General features: G+C 42.5%; 1 protein-coding gene across 1 annotated transcript in view; it reads left to right on the top strand.

Annotated features, from left to right (window-relative positions):
* Nucleotides 1–19512, top strand: part of NTRK2 (neurotrophic tyrosine kinase, receptor, type 2) — a 406992-nt gene that overhangs the window by 297361 nt on the left and 90119 nt on the right. Inside the window, exon 13 of the mRNA XM_010840046.1 lies at nt 4035–4165. Within this exon, the coding sequence (XP_010838348.1) occupies nt 4035–4165 (131 nt within the window). The remainder of the gene's footprint in view (nt 1–4034; nt 4166–19512) is intronic.

Below are 19512 nucleotides of genomic sequence, written 5' to 3'. Positions count from 1 at the left end.
AATAACTCAACTGGAATCCCATCACCTCCACTAGCTTTGTTTGTAGTGATGCTTTCTAAGGCCCACTTGACTTCATATTCCAGGATGTCTGGCTCTAGGTCAGTGATCACACCATCGTGATTATCTGGGTCATGGAGATCTTTTTTGTACAGTTCAATTTTAAAAAAGAAAGTCTTACTCCCAAGAAAAAGTCAGCTAAATGCCATGCAAACAGCCAAACCAAACTTCCCAATGCCTTTCCTCTTAGCTGCATTGCTGAAAGACAGATAAATGGCAGCTGAGTGTTTGTACAACTTGGGCAAACTATTAATACTTCACCCGTCTGTGCCTCAGGCCCTTAGAATGCTGGTATCAGGAGGTAGAGAGGGAAAATGTGAGCAAGGAGCTCAGTGAGTGAGTGGGGTAGCCAAGATGTCATAGTGAGGGCCTCAACGTGGTACAGGCTGATGGCTCCCTAAGACAGATGCTTTCAACTGGTTGGGGCTCTAGCAGGAGATGGTGGGGTAGGTGGGGGTGGGGTCATGGTCAGACATCATGCACAAAGGTCTTGATGTACCTGGGAGTGAAGGGTGGGGATGGCTTTCATTTGAAAGGGCTGGAGGGAGAAGTTATGGGTGTCCTCAGGCACGTTATGATGGTGGTGTTTTAGTTGCTAAGTCGTTTTGTATCTGACTCTTTTGCGACCCCATGGAACTGTAGCCTGCTGGTCTCCTCTGTCCATGGGATTTCCAAGGCAAGAATGCCTGAGTGGGCAGTCATTTCCTTCTCTAGGGTATCTTCCTGACCCAGGGATCAAATCTTCCTGACCTGCATCTCTTGCATTGACAGGCATATTCTTTACTGCTGAGCCATCAGAGAAGCCCATCCTCAGCAAAGCCAAGGTTTTATTGGAGCTGAGGAGGTAAAGAGAAGTTTAAGGAGAGATTTTAGATACAGGGACCTACTAGATGATGGGCATTTCATCCAGAAGAACTGATGGAAGGACTTGTGAGGGAGACGAAGGGGTTAGCATTGGCTCTGCTTGGGGCAATTATGAGCAATTTGGCAGTTTGAGGCTGGATAAAGAGGGATGGTCTGAGAGGGTACCGAGGATTTCCTTTGGTGATTGAGGGAAACAGGCAATGAGGCAGTTTGGGATATGCTTCAATGCTCTCCTGGAGGAGAATGGGAAGAAATTCTTAGCTCAAGTGTGTGATAGCTTCAGACTAGTTGTTCTTCCTACTCCTGACATCTTGGAGAATTGAGCTTTTTTATTGCCTGCACATTCAATAGGATTGTTGTCAGTTAACTGAAATAATAAAACTGAACAGTATTTGTCTCTTGCTTCTATTATCATTTGGCACATTTTCCAACAAATATTTGGATAGCACCAGCTGTGTGCAGAGCACTATGAAACCCTGGCAGAAATGCAAATACAAACAAAAACTTGTTACCTGTGCCCCTCAGTGGCTTCCAGTCTTAGAAAAGAGGAATTCCTTCTATTTAGATGGAGTACATTGGCAAAAGGCCACTATTCATGTAATCTACTATGTCCCAAACATAGCAAAGCAAATTAATGCAAAATAGCCCATTTCTTAAAGATGTGTCTACTGCCTTCAAGGTCAGTGTGGTAAAACTGGTCTCATCAATTTTAGCTTGGAAGATGATGAAGTTGTGGCTTTATCCATAGTTTTAGAAAGTTATTTCCCATCAACGTTTTTTACTGCTTGGAATGAAAGAGAGGGTGGGGGGGTGGTAGGGATAGGGAGAGAGGGAAGAAAGGAAAAAAGGAAAGGAAGGAAAGAAGGAAAAAGAAAGGAGAGAGAGGAGGAGGGAGGCAAGAAAAGTGTAAATCAAATGCAAGAAAAAAAAGTTAAATACTAGCCTTGATCTGGTTAGAGTGTAAAGTAAATCAAGTGGCAATTTAATTCTCAATGAACATATGACAACCATGGAGTTAAATATTAGATTTAAATAGGGCAGCTAATTTTCTGCAAGAATTACATTCATCTCTTTATATGGGCACTCTTCCTAATGAACACATCTTTCCCCTCTTAAATTCAGGCATTGCTGCTGGAGCATGAGAAATTAATATACATTCTTAGATTCATTAATAATGTTTCTCATAAAAGACCTTTTGATTTTTATCACCCTGAGTTCCCAGAGGCCCAAGGAAGCAGCTATAGCTCCAAACCACATGAATTATCAGGGGGAAAATCCTATTAAAGCAAAACCTTAATCACCACCTGCATTTTATATCAAGTTGTATCTAAGAAGAAACTGTATATATCATATCCATCAACCTAGCATGGACAAATAAATACAGTCCTTCCACAGAATATTACAAAGTAAAAGCAAAAGAATTACTACTACCACTACACACAGTGTAATTCAGTCTCAAGAACAATGTTGAGAGATAGACTAAGACAGGGAAGGATGCATGTAATATGAGTCCATTTATTAGCTTCAAAACAAGCAACAGTCTCTCACTGGGGAGGTGTCAGTGGCAGCAAACCAACAAGGGAAATGATTAACACAAAATTCCGGATGGTGGTGATCCCTGGGACGTGAGTAGGAAATGGGTACAATCCAGAAAGAACACAGTGGTGCTTCAAAAGCTCTAGTGATGTTCTGTTTCTTAATGGAATGGGAACTTCATGGGTATTCATGTTATTATCATTATTAAAACTGTAGAGATAAGTTTTGTATTTTCTTTGGAACTTTTGATAATTTGAACTGGCTGTTGAACTAAGCGGAAAGGAAGCGGGAGGTTATTTTCACTTTTTACTCTCTTATTTACATACTTCCCTTTCTCTCATCACACTTAGCATAACTTACAACTGAAAAAGAACTTTCTGGTGCAGAAGAAAAGTTACAGACTCTGGGTTCAGACAAACCTGAGTTCACATCCCAATTCCTCCATTCCCACACTATGAATCAGTGACATTCCTGCAGACTCAGTTTTCCCATGTATAAAATGTAGGAAAGAATGCTTCTAAGAGTCCAATATTGTTGACTGCACATTCCAAGCTCTAGAGGGACTCACAGTCTCTTTAGTCAGTCTGCCACTCAGGGATGAGAAGTTCAGAAAAGCCTGGTGGCAGTGACCCAGTGGAAGCCCTGGGCTCAGGGATCCAATGCTTAATGTGCTGGGTGACGAGGCCCAAGCTCACACTGTGGAGTCCTCTATCCTTTGCAGAGTCTTTTTTTGGGCTTCTCCACCAGCTCTGTCCTGAGAATCATTCACTTGCCTCCCACTGGGCTCCCAAAGAACTGCCTTGGGACCGCCTCCTGCCTCCTCCAGGAAGATGATGGATGAGTGGCATGGGCTAGCTCAGCTCTGCATGAGAGGAATAGTCCCCCTTCCCCTGATGCTTCTGTACATGTCTCTTCTTAGCTTTGGACAGCCAAGGCTAGAACCCGCTCTTAGAAAGGAGCTAAGGAAACCAGCTTTTAGCACAATGGGCTAGACATTTCTGGTCTAAACAGAAAGAGTCACCAGAACTCAACCATGGAGCCCACCACGTGAGGAAGCAAAAAGTGAGGTGAGGACACAGCCTTCATCAGCAATGCACAGATCTTGCATTTTCCCTTCGTGTCCTCTGAGCCTGTCTCCCTCAATATTTTGAAGGGGCTTAACAAAGGCTTAGGGCTTCCTAGCTAGCTCTCTGCCTTTCCCACTAGACATAACTGATGAATATATGCAAAGCATCTGGCTTGTGAGAGACCTGCCATTCATATCCATCCCCGTCTCAATTCTCCCCTTTCTTGGTCCATAAAGCTCATGAATGATGTTTTGCAGCCAACAGCTAAGTGATTCCTTTGGTTCTATCAAAAACAGTGATTCCATTCTGGAGAGCAAGCCTAAACCACCGACTGTCTGGAAGCCTTCTGGGTGGACCTTGAGGATGGATGCTGAGTTTATCCTCCAGTTTTCTATGTGTAGAGGAGAGACTTTAGGTCTGTGAGCTCAGGATGCAGCCTGCCGACTCCTGCCCTTTGCCTTCAGCTCTGGCTGCCTCGATTCCAATTTCCGTTCTGTCTTTGTCTTACAGTTGTTCAGCACATCAAGCGACACAACATTGTCTTGAAAAGGGAGCTAGGTGAAGGAGCCTTTGGAAAAGTTTTCCTTGCTGAATGCTATAACCTCTGTCCTGAGCAGGACAAGATCTTGGTGGCCGTGAAGGTAAGCGAACACTCCAGAATGTCTCATTACCCATGGTCACTACTCACATGTGGAAGTGTTGCTTTATTTTATTTCATCACAGTGACCATTTCAGGAGCAAAGTATATCTGCCATGGTAGATGTGTCCAAATTCCTTTAAGTGATGGAGAGTGGAAAGGATGTTTGGGGCACAGGGACAATGGGTTCTGCTCAGGAACATCTTTCCAGCCTGCAGGCTGTGGATATCTCTGAGCCACTCTCCCCAGTCAGTGTTAACTGAACTCTGGACAGAAGTCAGTGGGGTCAAACACAATCCAACCCACTAAACCTGGAGACTTCGCTTTCTCCTCAGATTGCCCGGAGCGTGTCCAAGTTCAGCTGGAGCTTGTCTCATGTTCAGAAGACCTGGAAAGGACACTGTGGCCTTCACTTCCCTCTCTCAGCCTCATTTCCGCTGAGATGTTTTGTTATACTTACTTTGTCCCTTCCAAATATCTCCAAGGCCCCAGACATGGCATCTGGAAGGGGAACATCTCTGGGGGATGGATCTTACCGCCCTAGGAGACACGAGATTTTATTGAAATACAGAAGTCTGAAAGTCTTTTGTCATAACCATTTCTCCATAAACTCTAAAAAGGAGACCTGAGGAATCCCCTGGCAGTCCATTTGTTGTAAAGCTCCATGCTTTCACTGCAGACAATGCAGGTTCGATCCCTGGTCAGGGAACTAAGATCACACATGCCACATGGCATGGAAAATAAAAATAAAATAATGAATGCATATATGTTAAATTACAATAATTCTTTTAAAGGAGACCTCATCTTCAATATGGAGAAGGAAATGGCAACCCATTCCAATACTCTTGCCTGGAAAATCCCATGGATGGAGGAGCCTGGTGGCTGCAGTCCATGGGGTCGCGAAGAGTCAGACATGACTGAGTGACTTCCCTTTCACTTTCCACTTTCATGCATTGGAGAAGGAAATGGCAACCCACTCCAGTGTTCTTGCCTGGAGAATCCCAGGGACAGAGGAGCCTGGTGGGCTGCCGTCTATGGGGTCACACAGGGTCGGACACAACTGAAGCAACTTAGCAGCAGCAGCATCTTCAATAAAATTGTAAAGTAATTAGCCTCCAATTAAAATAAATAAATTTATATTAAAAAAATAAAAATAAATAAACATTATTGAAAGGGCTAAAATTTCCACTGGGCCCTCTAAATCACAAGGATCAACACAAATAGCACAAAAAACTTCAGCATATCTTTTACATATGCACTGTCAAAATGTTTTAAAAAAATCACCAAGGTACAACTTATGTAAAACACTTAAGAGAGGCATATGTTTATAAAATGAGTTAAGGGCCAAATGAATAAGTACGTGGCTAATGTAATAAAATGTAACTTCTTGACCCAACGTAAGATGATTGAGTTTTGGTTTTTCTTTGTTCATTTGGCCAAACGCAAAGTATTTATACAAATGGCATTTATTTCCTCATTATCACCAGGACAACTTTCTTTGTGAGTTGATGGATGTGTTTTACTTATTTATTTATCTTTCTGGTCTTTTAATGTTTTAACTTTTATTCATTTTTAATTGGAGGATAATTGCTTTACAGAGTTGTGTTGGTTTCTGCTGTACAACTTCATGAATCAGCCATAAGCATATCTATGTCCCCTCCCTCTTGAACCTTTCCCCCATCCCCACCCCACCCCAGCCCTCTAGGTTGCCACAGTGCTCTGAGCTGAGCCGCCTGTGTTATACAGCAACTTACCACTAGTTGAACATTGTCCTGGCTATAATGAGGAAATAAATGCCATTTTACACACGGTACTGTGTATGTTTCAGTGCTACTCTCTGAAGTTGTCTCACCCTCTCCTTCCCTCATTGTGTCCACAAGTCTGTTTTCTATGTCTTCTTCTCTATACCTGCCCTGCAAATTGAACTGAGGTGGAAGAACCTCAGTTCATCCTATTATACAGAGTGAAATAAGTCTGAAAGACAAAAACAAATATTGTATATTGACACATATATAAGGGAATATAGAAAAATGGTACTGAGGAACTTTTCAGTTTTTAAAAGATACATATTCCATTACTGTTGTATTTAGCCTTAAAATACTTTATGCGTAATGGGTAACCGAGGAGAGAAATAAAATGATTCTTGAACGTTCCCAACCTTCAGACTAAACACAGTTTCTGTTACAGTTCATCCTAATGAAACACCATGCATCTGCTTTCCTTGCCATCAAAAGTGACTAAGCCGAGCAGTTCAGATACACTTAAACTCTCAGGAAAGGCTCCTAAAAAGCTCTACTTTGGGGTGAATAAAGGACAGGCCTTTCTAGGGATGAGAAATGTAATATCTATGAAATAAACATCATCTCAGTAAGATAGGAAAGTGGAGGGGGTAGTGAGACAGAGGAGAGAAGAGGGGAAGGGAGATGTGGGAGAGAATCAAGGTCAAGCGAGGTGAGTGGAGTGAAAGGAGGATCCTGCAGGGACCCTGAGGATGTTTAATTCCTGCTGCTGAGATGGCTTCCTCTTTTCTTCCATTGACTCAAAAAGTTTGTTATTTTTTTTAAAGCACAAAAGGTTCAGAACATTTGGCAGTGTTATATCTGCAGTCTTCGCTTTCTTCTGCTGTTATCTTTTTTTCCCCCTTTGGAAAAATGGGACCAAAAGGTGCCTCTATTTTTGGAGATTCAGAGCCCGATACAAGGATAGAGCTGGAAGACATTCTGGGAACATGTAACCCCAATCTCGCATGTGTCATAGACAAGGACAATGAGGACCCTGGGGCCAAGGTCTGGGCCATGTTTCCCGCTGATGTTTGGAGGCCATCCAGGAATCTGTTCACTTCATGAGGTCACAAGGTGAAAGCTTTGAATGTGAGAAAATTGTAGGAGATGAGGGAAACCTAGAGGATAGTGTAGGAATAGCTGAGAGGCCACAGCTCGGTAGTGTGTGCTCAGTTGCTTCAGTCGTGTCCGACTCTTTGCGACCCCATGGACTGTAGCCTGCCAGGCTCCTCTGTCCATGGCATTCTCTAGGGAAGAATACTGGAGTGGGTTGCCATGCCCTCCTCCAGGGGATCTTCCCAACCCAAGAATCGAACCGACATGTCTTATGTCTCCTGCATTGGCAGGTGGGTTCTTTACCACTAGTGCCATGTGGGAAGCCCTCAGCTGGATAGAAATAGACTCAAAATTTCTCAGCGGGTATCGCCTTTCACGTTCCTGTTATTTCTAATTCTGTGCTTGCTCCTCTGTACTTCTTGCAGTGTCCTTAAGGAGCCAGTGCTACACAGCTAAATCCAGGGCACCTTTAACTCAGACATCACTTTTCCTTCCAAACTCATGCTAAACAGGATTTCAGAGCTCGATCTAGTAAAGATGAAGGATTAGCCGGTGTCAGCAATGTTCAGCCAGTAGTCCTGCCCACAGCATGCTTCCCATCACTACTGTTGGTGCTGCTGCTGCTGCTAAGTCGCTTCAGTCGAGTCCGACTCTGTGCGACCCCATAGTCGGCAGCCCACTAGGCTCCCCAATCCCTGGGATTCTCCAGGCAAGAACACTGGAGTGGGTTGCCATTTCCTTCTCCAATGCATGAAAGTGAAGAGTGAAAGTGAAGTCGCTCAGTCATGTCTGACTCTTCGCGACCCCATGGACTACAGCCTTTCTTTAAATCCCAATCACAGCCCTCATCCCATGTTCAACCCAGACCCAGGCCCCAGTCCCCATGAACCTCCTGGCTTTGCCAAATAATTGTTTGCAGATTAACAACCCACGATGAGTGTTTGCTCTTTAATCAAAACTGCTGAAAAAGAAAACAAAGAAAATTTGTCCCTTTATCTCAAGTAGTGAGAACAAAATACCTACAGCTTAAAAAGTCATTTCAACTTCAAGGTTGTACACCAAAGAAATCTCATCTCCCTGACCTCAAATGTGGCCTTTTGTGGAAATCAGAGGCTTTGCTTACCTTGGCCAGAATGATTTCAAGCTTCAGCAGGGCGGGGGCCCACTTTAACTGTCTGAGATCCAGAGGCTACAGCTGTGCAAGAAACAAGTCCGATTTTTCATGGGCTCTGGAATGAATGGGATCAGAATAACACATGGAGCTGCCTCTTGCCAGCCTTACCGGCTCATTTTTAGGCATGTGGGCCCATTGTAAGTATATTCAAAGACTATCTGATAAGTCTGAGAGGAAAATGTCTATGGTGCCTTCCTGACCACAGTAAGGGAATTTTTTTTTAAAGGAACTGAACGTGGCCTCCAGGGCCTCCATAGCCTGTCACCTCTGAGGAGTGGCTGCCGGGGCTGCTTCTCTTCCATTGGAGGCACCCAGGGATGTTTGACAGTCTTTCTGCCCGTTGCCTAGCAACCCCTGCAGCATTGATTATGCATGCTAAGAAATAGCAGCTATTGTCCTCTTTCCTTTTCTAGAAGGAGCTGACTGATTCGAAATCCAAGGTTTTGCATTCAGACTGATAGATGTCAGGTTCCTGTAAATTTTGACGCTGCTTGTTCCAAATGACTAAAGAGCTTGAGCAATCCGCAGAAGTCAGTTTAAGATGCGAGTTAGCCTAGGCTTGTGCAGACCCCTCAAGGGTTCAGGGCCTGAGCCAGCCTTTCCCATTAGAGTATCTGCTTGTTTGGATCCAGTTGGATTGCCCTTTTCTTGATATTTTTGGATGACCTTTGTTTCTTAGTGAAATGGATTTGTGCCTTCCCACTGAAAGACAACTGGAGAACCCATAGAGAAAATGAGATGCATAGAAACGAGTCTTTGATCAAAATAATTCCTTTATCTTTAAGTAACTCAATTGCCAAGGAAACACTTCATTGCAGTTTCTCTGCATTAGCTGTGGATGCATTAACTATTTTTGGCTCCATCCAATTTGCTTTTCAATAGCTACAATTCCTACAACATTTCCTTGTGCTGTGAATGCACACTAATTTTCATTTTTTTAAATATAGCCACAAGTGGGCTTTGTAGGATTCATGGTCTCTCTTCCCCCTCTCCACTAACTCAGGTGTATTCCTAAAAACATAAAGTGCTGAACACAAGAGAGGCCTTAGGAATCATATCTATAACCCACGTCTCGTGTTTTATAGATGACAAATCCAGAGAAGCTGAGTGACTTCCTTGAGGCATGAGTTAAAACGAGTCATAGATGCTGTACAAGAAGACTTGGCAAGGCGCGAAATAGTGATGTCTGAGCTCTGCAGGCACTTTCTTTAGTATCTAATGAAGGGCTTTTTCTTTTCATATTGCTAAATATTTGCTTATCAACAACAGAGGAAACGATGCAAGGGTTTTGGCAAAGTTGACTGATACACTCGGTGGCACGTTGCCACAAGCCAGCTCACGTAGCATCTAACACACCATGGCCATGTCCGTGCCTGGGGGGCCCAGCCCAATATAAGAGCCATACAGCTCCCTTCACCCATCAGCTCTCATCTCGTTACCCCTTCAAGGAAACTTCCCCTTGCTACTCCCTGGTCTAGGTCAGACCTCCCAGTTCCATGTTATTAAGGCATCTGTACTTGTCCTTGAGAGCATTTGTTAAGGCTGTTAATCAGTACATGTATTTGTGGGTATATTTAATCAACAACATTTGTCTATCTTCTCCAGTAGAGTGGCATATTCTTGAGGGTAGGGATCATGCCTTTCAGCACATTGCCTAGTATGTAGTGGCAGGCAACAAATGCTTGTTGGATGGATGGATGGCCTATTGAAAAAGAGCCTTTTGAAAAAGTAAAGAGTTGGCAGTTGGCACTTCCAAGTAAGGAAATGATTTGATCAGCTATTTATATGTGTGTATAGTATATGTGTGTGTGTGTGTATATATATATATATATATGATGTAATCTAATGAGAAATCATTTTAGAAATAACTGAATCACTATGCAGAAATATAGAGCTATTATTGAAATTCTTTAGTTTAACTCATACTTTTTTTGCCAATGAGGAAGCAGAAGAGGGGCCCAGAGAAGATAAATAATCCTTCCAAAGTCACATAGCTTGAACGAGATCACTCAATGTCAGACCAAGGACTAAAACTCTGACCTCCACATCAGCCCAAGGCTCAATGCATCATATTTTAGTGTACTGAATCCTACACATGCCCTATAAACCAAATTGAGGAAATTCAACATGATGTATGAGGTAATACAAAGGAGTGGGTAGTTTTGCTCAATTGTGTATGATGATAAGAGAGATATTCTTGTTTTCCCAAGTAGAAAAGCAATTCAAGGAAATAGGTGGAAATAAAGAAAATTCCAGAGTGAGTGCTTTGGCCTCATGAGGGGGTGCAAGCAAAACATCTCAATCAGCTTTGATAATAAGAGCAGTATAATGTTCACTGGAAACCCAACTCAAGCTGGTTTAAGCAGAAAGGGAATTTGTTTGCCCAAACTACTGGAAAACCTTGCTGTTGGTGCTCTAGCTTCAGGCATAGCTAGCTCCCCGGCATCAGCAATTCCCTCTCTCTCTCTCTTTCTCTCTTTCCGTCTCTCGGCTTTGCTTTCTTCCATGCTGAATGCATTCTTGGGCAGGTTCTCCGCACACTATAGATTGATTCACACTATATAAAGATTCAGCAACAACTTCTCTGGGTTTACATGCAGCCATCCTAGCAACCCTGGAGAAGGTAATGGCACCCCACTCCAGTACTCCAGTATTTGCCTGGAAAATCCCATGGACGGAGGAGCCTGGTAGGCTGCAGTCCATGGGATCACTAAGAGTTGGACACAACTGAGTGACTTCACTTTAACTTTTCACTTTCATGCATTGGAGAAGGAAATGGCAACCCACTCCAGTGTTCTTGCCTGGAGAATCCCAGGGACGGGGGAGCCTGGTGGGCTGCCGTCTATGGGGTCGCACAGAGTCGGACACAACTGAAGCGACTTAGCAGCAGCAGCAGCAGCAGCAGCATCCTAGCAACCCAAAAGAGAACTCCTCTTTCCCAACAATTATGCACAAGTCGAAGGGCCAATTCCTATTGGTTTATCTTGAGTTGTTTCACCAGGCCCTCCAGCCAAGGGAATAGAATGTTCTGATTATCCAGGCCTGGGTCACATGCCTATCCCTGCAAATGGAAGATGAGGTCAGCTCTCCTCACACATGTTGACCAAATGTAGGGAGGCGTTTGTTCCCTGTAAGAATGTTAGAGCTTCTAAGTGAGAAGACAGAGAAAAGAGATCTGACAGGAAAAACTGAAAGATGACCAACTTAAATAGGACTTGCAGGACCTCACTGTAAGTAGAGCAGTTGGGATCTAGAAGCGCACTAGGATCTGAATTGGCCCTTAGGGCAGTCCCTTTGTTATCCTTGCAGGAGGCACTAGGTCTCTCCTCCAGGCCTCCCTGCTGGCATGACACAGCTGTCTCACCCCTCTCTGCTCCCTGGCTTAGGCTGCTGCCTCCTGCCAGCTGCTGCTCCCATGGTATCTATAACTCACCTTCAGATTCCTCAACAAGGAAATACCATATGTCCAGTTATTCCACTCAGTGTTCCTGCCAGGCACCTGCCTGCAGTCCCAGAATCCAGTATGGTCACGTGACACAGATGAGACCGCTTATAGGCCAGAAGCAACTAAAGCCAGTTGTCTTAAAATATTTGTAAGTGGAAGAGCTTGAAAAGAACCGCTTTCCAGGAACCACCAGTTCTGGAACAGGGAAACAATCTTTAGATAAGAAAGAGTGTGATTCATTTTGATATTTGGTAAAACTAATACAATTATGTAAAGCTTAAAAATAAAATAAAATTAAAAAAAAAAGAGTGTCAAGAGTTCTCCACACAAGTTTATTTCTAAACCAGATGGCTATTTTCTTTCTCCCTTCTTCTCTTCCTTCCTTTTCTCCTTCTTGTCTTTATTCTTTCCTTCCTTCTTTTTAATTTTTAAGAAGAGTCATCCTGTTCTCACATCTTGATTATTTGTGAAGTCTCTCACCCATTCCTCCCTCTTCCTGTGCCCCTCTCCTCTTCTTAATTTACTTTAGTATGTGAAATTCCTTTCCCACAAATAGAAATTGATGACAAGATTAATGTAGTTAAGAGAATATTTGTCAGTGTTGCCCTTAAAAGATAGTTTATATTCCTTAACAGAATATAATGTTGCAGAAAATACTATCAATTCCATCTTTATAAGTTTCTGGTAACAAATTGTAAAACTTTTAATAGTGGCTTGCTAAAAGACTTAATCATCTTATTGTCTGGACATTGCTAAATAGATCTCTATCTTCTTATAGTGGGAGTGCATTCTTTCCTGGTGAGTGCATGTGTATGTATGTGCTCGTGTATGTGTGTGTGTGCACACTCATATGTGCTGTAAGATGGGCAGCAACATTTCCCGTGTCAGAATCCCTCTTGTACTGGAGTCACTTGGGCCCCAGTTATTAAGTTGTTCCATCAATGTCCCTTCCCCAGTAACTTCAACTTTTAACCTTTGATGGGAGACCTGTTTTTTGTCTCGTTAATTTGTCTCCTTAACCCTTTTTTTCTTGGCTTTTCTCCAATTTACATACATCTTTTCAGAAATGCTGAAACCAAGCAGTACATTCCACTCTACTGAGGACTCATCTGATACCAAACATAGCTGGGGTATTCATTCTACTCCTTTGCATCTCTGGAAAATATGCATTGTGGTAGATGGGCTGCTTTTTAAATGACTTTAACATGACAGCCCAAATCAGAGTCAAATCAGGGTCTACAGTGATCCATCAGCTCTTTTCTATCCAGTGGAATTATCTCAGTCAATTGAATGCTGGTGTATTTAAAGCCTGTAAGTATCTTGCAATTGTCCATATTGGAGGCCAACTTCTGATTCATTCTTTTGAGTCAATATTTCTCTAATATGACAGTTGCTGTGAATTAGTTTCCTGTCTTTCAAAGATTAGCATTTGTGATATGCAACTTGATATACTATACACACACAAACCATCAATCTTATTCCCCAAATTCTCTAAGTACTTAAAGTATGTGAATTAGAAATTAATCTCATGATTCCCATTAGATGTTTGAATTGTTAGAGTTGGAACCATGAGACCATGGTTTTGAAAATAAACATAGCAGCAATCAACACCCTGGCTATGAATCTTGCATTTGAGACTGCCACTTGGTATATATTTAAAATCCTTGCAAGGGCCAGTCCCGTATCATTGAGCTGATATACACAGAGTGTTGGTTTCTAGTACAGTGAGCACTATCTGGGGGTGTGTGTGAGCATTATTGTTTTTATTGTCATCTAATTAGCTTTTACATTTCTAGGAATGTTAGGAGGGTAGTTACTACACTCTTCTTAGTTTCTAACATTTTATTTCTATCAAGCTCTTTCTGTCTCTGAATTTATTAAAATATACTACTCAAAATTTCACTTTTGTAAGAATTGGTTAGAAGCTTCATCTACTTTTCTTCAGAGATGACCCTATAAGTTAGAAGAATCATAGTCTTGTGGCTATTGTTGTTGCTTACTTGCTCAGTTGTGCCCAACTCTTTGTGACCCATGGATTGCAGCATGCCAGGCTTCCCTGTCCTTCACCATCTCTTTCCAAATACTTGAGTAATCATTGCCTGTAAGGAACCTTATGAGGAGGGTGTCTGTCTTAACGCTATTTCAGTTTAGCATTGAAAGTGAAGTCAAAGTGAAGTCGTTGCTCAGTCGTGTCCAGCTCTTTGGGATCCCATGGACTGTAGTCTACCAGGCTTCTCTGTCCGTGGGATTTTCCAGGCAAGAGTACTGGAGTGGGTTGCCATTTCCTTCTCCAGGGGATCCTCCTGACCCGGGGATCAAACCCAGGTCTCCTGCATTGCAGGCAGACGCTTTACCCTCTGAGCCACCAGGGAAGCCCCTGATGGCTTATTATCAGTTTAGCATTATTTTCCCCCAAAGCAGATTGGCTCATTAATAGACTACTAAGGTGGATTTTATAGAATGGATCTGTCCAGTAGAAGTACAATGTGAGTCACAAAGCAAACCACGAACCGTTTGTCTTTTAAAATTTCCTAGTCTGCACATTAAAAAGTGTAAACATGCAGATGAAACTAATTTTATTAATGTATTTTACTTAACTCAATCTACCTAAAATATTTTCATTTCAACATACTATTAATCTAAAAATATTAATGAGATATTTTATGCATACCAAGTTTTCAAAATCTGAAATCTGTATTTTACACTTGCAGCAGCACATCTCAGTTTGGACCAGCTATAGTTCAAATTATCACTGACCACATGTAGCTGTTGGCTACCATTTTGAACAGTGCAGATCTGGAAGATATCAGAAGAGTAAACAGTCTCAGTTAGAAACAGATCTTGACCCAGAAACACTTAGGCATGTTGGCCACAATTCTCACAGATATTTGTTGCTTCGTAGGAGAGTTTACTCATTGTCTTTTATGCTTTAAGCACAGTGGTATGCATAGAGGATAATAAGGTTTTGCCATAATAATCTCTTTTTTTATCTTTCACCTTAACTCTGTTTCTCTGCTCTCTAAAATGTATAAGAGTTAAAAAATACTCGGCAGCCTTCGAATGGGAGAAAATAATAGCAAATGAAGCAACTGACAAACAACTAATCTCAAAAATATACAAGCAACTCCTACAGCTCAATTCCAGAAAAATAAATGACCCAATCAAAAAATGGGCCAAAGAACTAAACAGACATTTCTCCAAAGAAGACATACAGATGGCTAACAAACCCACGAAAAGATGCTCAACGTCACTCATTATCAGAGAAATGCAAATCAAAACCACTATGAGGTACCATTTCACTCCAGTCAGAATGGCTGCGATCCAAAAGTCTACAAGCAATAGATGCTGGAGAGGGTGTGGAGAAAAGGGAACCCTCTTACACTGTTGGTGGGAATGCAAACTAGTACAGCCACTATGGAGAGCAGTGTGGAGATTCCTTAAAAAACCGGAAATAGAACTGCCTTATGATCCAGCAATCCCACTACTGGGCATACACACTGAGGAAACCAAAAGGGAAAGAGACACGTGTACCCCAATGTTCATCTTGGCACTGTTTATAATAGCCAGGACATGGAAGCAACCTAGATGTCCATCAGCAGATGAATGGATAAGAAAGCTGTGGTACATATACACAATGGAGTATTACTCAACCATTAAAAAGAATACATTTGAATCAGTTCTAATGAGGTGGATGAAACTGGAGCCTATTATACAGAGTGAAGTAAGCCAGAAAGAAAAACACCAATACAGTATACTAATGCATATATATGGAATTTAGAAAGATGGTAACAATAACTCTGTATACAAGAAAGCAAAAGAGACACTGATGTATAGAACAGTCTTATGGACTCTGTGGGAGAGGGAGAGGGTGGGAAGATTTGGGAGAATGGCATTGAAACAGGTATAATATCATGTATGAAACGAGTCGCCAGTCCAGGTTCGATGCACGATACTGGACGCTTGGGGCTGGTGCACTGGGACGACCCAGAGGGACGGTATGGGGAGGGAGGAGGGAGGAGGGTTCAGGATGGGGAACACATGTATACCTGTGGTGGATTCATTTCGATATTTGGCAAAACCAATACAATATTGTAAAGTTTAAAAATAAAATTAAAGAAAATGTATAAGAGAAGGATATAAGGTCAGCATGTTAAAAAGGATAGTCTTGATTTTACCTTGTGTCACTGGAAAAAAACCCTGATGCTGGGAAAGATTGAAGGCAGAAGGAGAAGAGGGTGACAGAGGATGAGATAGGTGGATGGCATCACTGATTCAAGGACATAAACTTGGGCAGACTCTGGAGATGGTGAGGTACAGGAAGCCTGGTATGCTACAGTCCATGAGGTTGTGAAGAGTTGGACACAACTTGGCAACTGAAAAACAACTCCTAAACCACATATACTTTGAACGCACAATCATTTGTCATGTCCCACAGCATCCAGCCACACCAATAGTTTCAAATAAGTCCTCTGGCTTCTCCTACTAGCTTCCCATTAGCCTTAATATTATGTGGAAGCATTTCAGATAAATGTTAATCTTCCTTTGTTTTTTTCTCCTATTTTACCTTCACTTCAGTTCTGTACTTGAGTTTATTTCATTTTAATCCACTCTTCCAACTCTGGATCAATGTGAACACCAGGCAGTAACTCACTGAAGCTCTAGATAAGTCTTCTCCCTTGAGAATGTCTTCAGAAAGGATGGTGTCTTTAGAGTGTCAGGAAATTCACCAGGAATAAGATGAAATGAAGCTACAAAGCAGATGCTGGGAGTAAGAAAATAGCAGTGTTCAATGATGGGGCAAATACTCCTGTCAAACTGAAACTTAAGTGGAAGGGACTGTCAGTGAGGGAAGCTGCCACCCTGTGTCCATTGCCAAGGGACTTGGGGAACTAGCCAAGCCACCCTTAATTGAGTAAAATGACAATCAGCCACGGTGCTAAAACAGAGATGAAATTTATAAATAGGGTTGATAGCAGGATTTTTCCAGCTTCTGATTGCTGTCTGGCTGTGGTTCCACCCTTAGAAAAATTCTGTCCTTCGAGTGCCAAATTCAGAAGATGATTTTGCCCAACTCGTTACCGCCATATTTTCTGAATCTCTTAAAATAGAATTGGATCATAATTTAGCAAAAGAACTTGACATGTAAAAATGGATGGGCACATACATAGGATGAAGCCAGATTTGTTAAATACGTTTGTCCCATGAATAGTGAGATCTGCTTTCTTAAATTGAGAAATAGTACTGAAGCACAGTTTTTAAGCATAGTTTTGCACTGACAGTGGAGTTTCTTCTTGTAGGATTTTGCTCTGGGGAATGGAAATATGAGATGTTTGTTAAGTCTTTCAGTTTGATGCCCCCAACACAAGAAAACCCTGTCTTCCTTCACACTCTACCCTGCTGTCTGACATCCCTTCATCTCTCTCTTTCACTCTCTCTCTAACACACATACACACAATCTAACATTCTTGAGTCAATACTACATACCTGAAACTTGAGAAGAATGTTTACCTGCAGAATGTGTTCATGCTTTTTGATAATGACCTGAAAATCTCAGTTGCCTCCTCCAATTCATGGTTAAAGATGGAATAAGGCCTTAGAAATGAATTATCTCAGCAACTCAAAGCAGACTGCATAAAGGGACTGGATCTCTGAGAAAGTGCCACAGGCTTCAGTGGATTTCAGGAGGGAACCAAGGCAGTCTCAGAGGTACTTTCCTGCCTTAGACTGGCCTCATGCCTTATCCCTGCATCTTTTGGCCTTCTCAGATCTTACTTAGCATGAGCGAATTGAATGCAAATTGGTTGAAGTTTCAAGTTCGAATCTCCCAAATATCAGTTTGTACCGGGGAGCTAGGGAGGTATTTCAGCTTAGACTACCTCACCTAGTCCTCCCAGGCAGCCTGTGAAGGAAATGACTTTGTTACCCTTTCCTTACCCTACAGAAGAGAAAACCAGAGTTCAGAGAGGTCCAGAGCAGAGCCAAGGTTTGAACTTGGATTTTTTTTTAATTATTTTATTTTTTAAATTTAATTTTATTTTTTAACTTTACAATATTGTATTAGTTTAACCATATATCAACATGAATCCGCCACAGGTATACACATGTTCCCCATCCTGAGCCCTCCTCCCTCCTCCCTCCCTGTACCATCCCTCTGGGTCATCCCAGTGCACCAGCCCCAAGCATCCAGTATCGTGCATTGGACCTGGACTGGTGACTCATTTCATATATGATATTATTTTGATGTGAAGCTAGAACTGCTCCCCTGTGGGTATCACCAGTGTTAAAATCTACACAAACTTTGGGGCCAGCTATCTAGGAGAGAGTGCTTTGGGCTGTCCTCTCCTTAACCTTGCATCCTCCTACCTGCTTTCTCTTCCAGATGCTTCCTTCATTTCTGTTCCTTACTTGGGCTCACGCTCTGTCTTTCCAGATGACCAACCACTTTTCATCCCTTCCCAATGCTCCTTAATCTCTAGTTTGCACAGACCTCATGGGTCAGGGTTCTTTAAGTTGCCAGACACTGAGATTGGCAGCCAGTGATAAATGTGTGAACACAACATACTTCTGTCAAAGGACGTAGGGGAGATGGGCACTTACCAAAATCATAATGAAAATCTGAGTGTAAGAAATGCTCCATGTGTGTTTTGCTCTGTGAGCCCAAAGCTGATAAGGACATGAGGGACATCTCTTCATGTCCATCTGTTCACCTCATCTACAAAACAGTGGGTAGATTGAAAAAAAAGCAGCTAAGAACTTGCCAATGGGTGAAACCAAGGTAAACAAATTGCCAAGATAAGTTCTTCTCACTTGGAATGCAACAGATATGAGAGGAGATTAGTTTGAAAGTGTATGAGCCCAGTTTTCTGAGCTGAACGGGAGCAGAGCCCTAGACCTCAAATTTTCAGTCACTGTTCATTTTGTTATTATATGAAGAAATGTGCAGTTTCTATAGCAACAACTATCACAACTTTATGGCCTCTCTGAGCACTCACTGGCCCAAATCTGCTCACTTTCCAAGCAGAACCAGTGGTGCATTTAGGGACACTTCTCAGAAAACTACATTCTTGAGTGAGAATAGTGAACCCCATCACCAGACACTTTTTTTTTTGGAATGACATCTCCAGGATCTCTAGAATTTGACCTAAGAAGCAACTGTGTCTGGTCTAATAAGAAGTATACCTATAATTCCTATCTCCTTAGGTCAGGTCACTGAAAGAAAGCTTCAAATCCTACTAAAGGCAGTTCATGAAAATGCTAGCTTCTGGCAAGGTTGTAACAGAAGAGACTTCATGATCTTGCTGCTGCTCATATTTCCTGTTGCTTATGCAAGGCAGGCCCTGTGTATTCTCAGTGTACTGTCTGGAGAACAGTCTTAGGTGGGGTCGATTGCATATTGCAAACTCATTGTGTGGTAAACTCAATGACAGACCACCCAGACCCCCTGGGAATGAAGGACTTGCTTCTGAGTTGCTGGGAAAGCTGCAACAGACAGTCCTTGGCTGCCAGCAACTTATGAAGGCTCAGCAAGTCCACTCAATGTCATACTCCCTTCCTGGTGTGTCCCCCATCCAATGGTTGATTGTTAAGGGGCTATAAAGGCCCAGCCCCCTTTGCCCAACTCAGGACCACTCTGAAGGCTCATCCTGCAGGGAAGATGAGCTTCTATTAGACTGCATCACAGCTTAGCCTCACTCTCTGCCCAATTCCTCCCACAGGTATGAATCCCAGTTCAGTTCAGTTCAGTTCAGTCGCTCAGTCATGTCCAACTCTTTGCGACCCCAAGAATCACAGCACGCCAGGCCTCCCTGTCCATCACCAACTCCCAGACTTCACTCAGACTCACGTCCATCGAGTCAGTGATGCCATCCAGCTATCTCATCCTCTGTCGTCCCCTT

This window comes from Bison bison, unplaced genomic scaffold (assembly GCF_000754665.1).
Source record: "Bison bison bison isolate TAMUID 2011002044 unplaced genomic scaffold, Bison_UMD1.0 scf7180017864141, whole genome shotgun sequence".
Lineage (NCBI taxonomy): Eukaryota > Metazoa > Chordata > Mammalia > Artiodactyla > Bovidae > Bison > Bison bison.
This window is presented reverse-complemented; position numbering and strand designations above follow the sequence as displayed.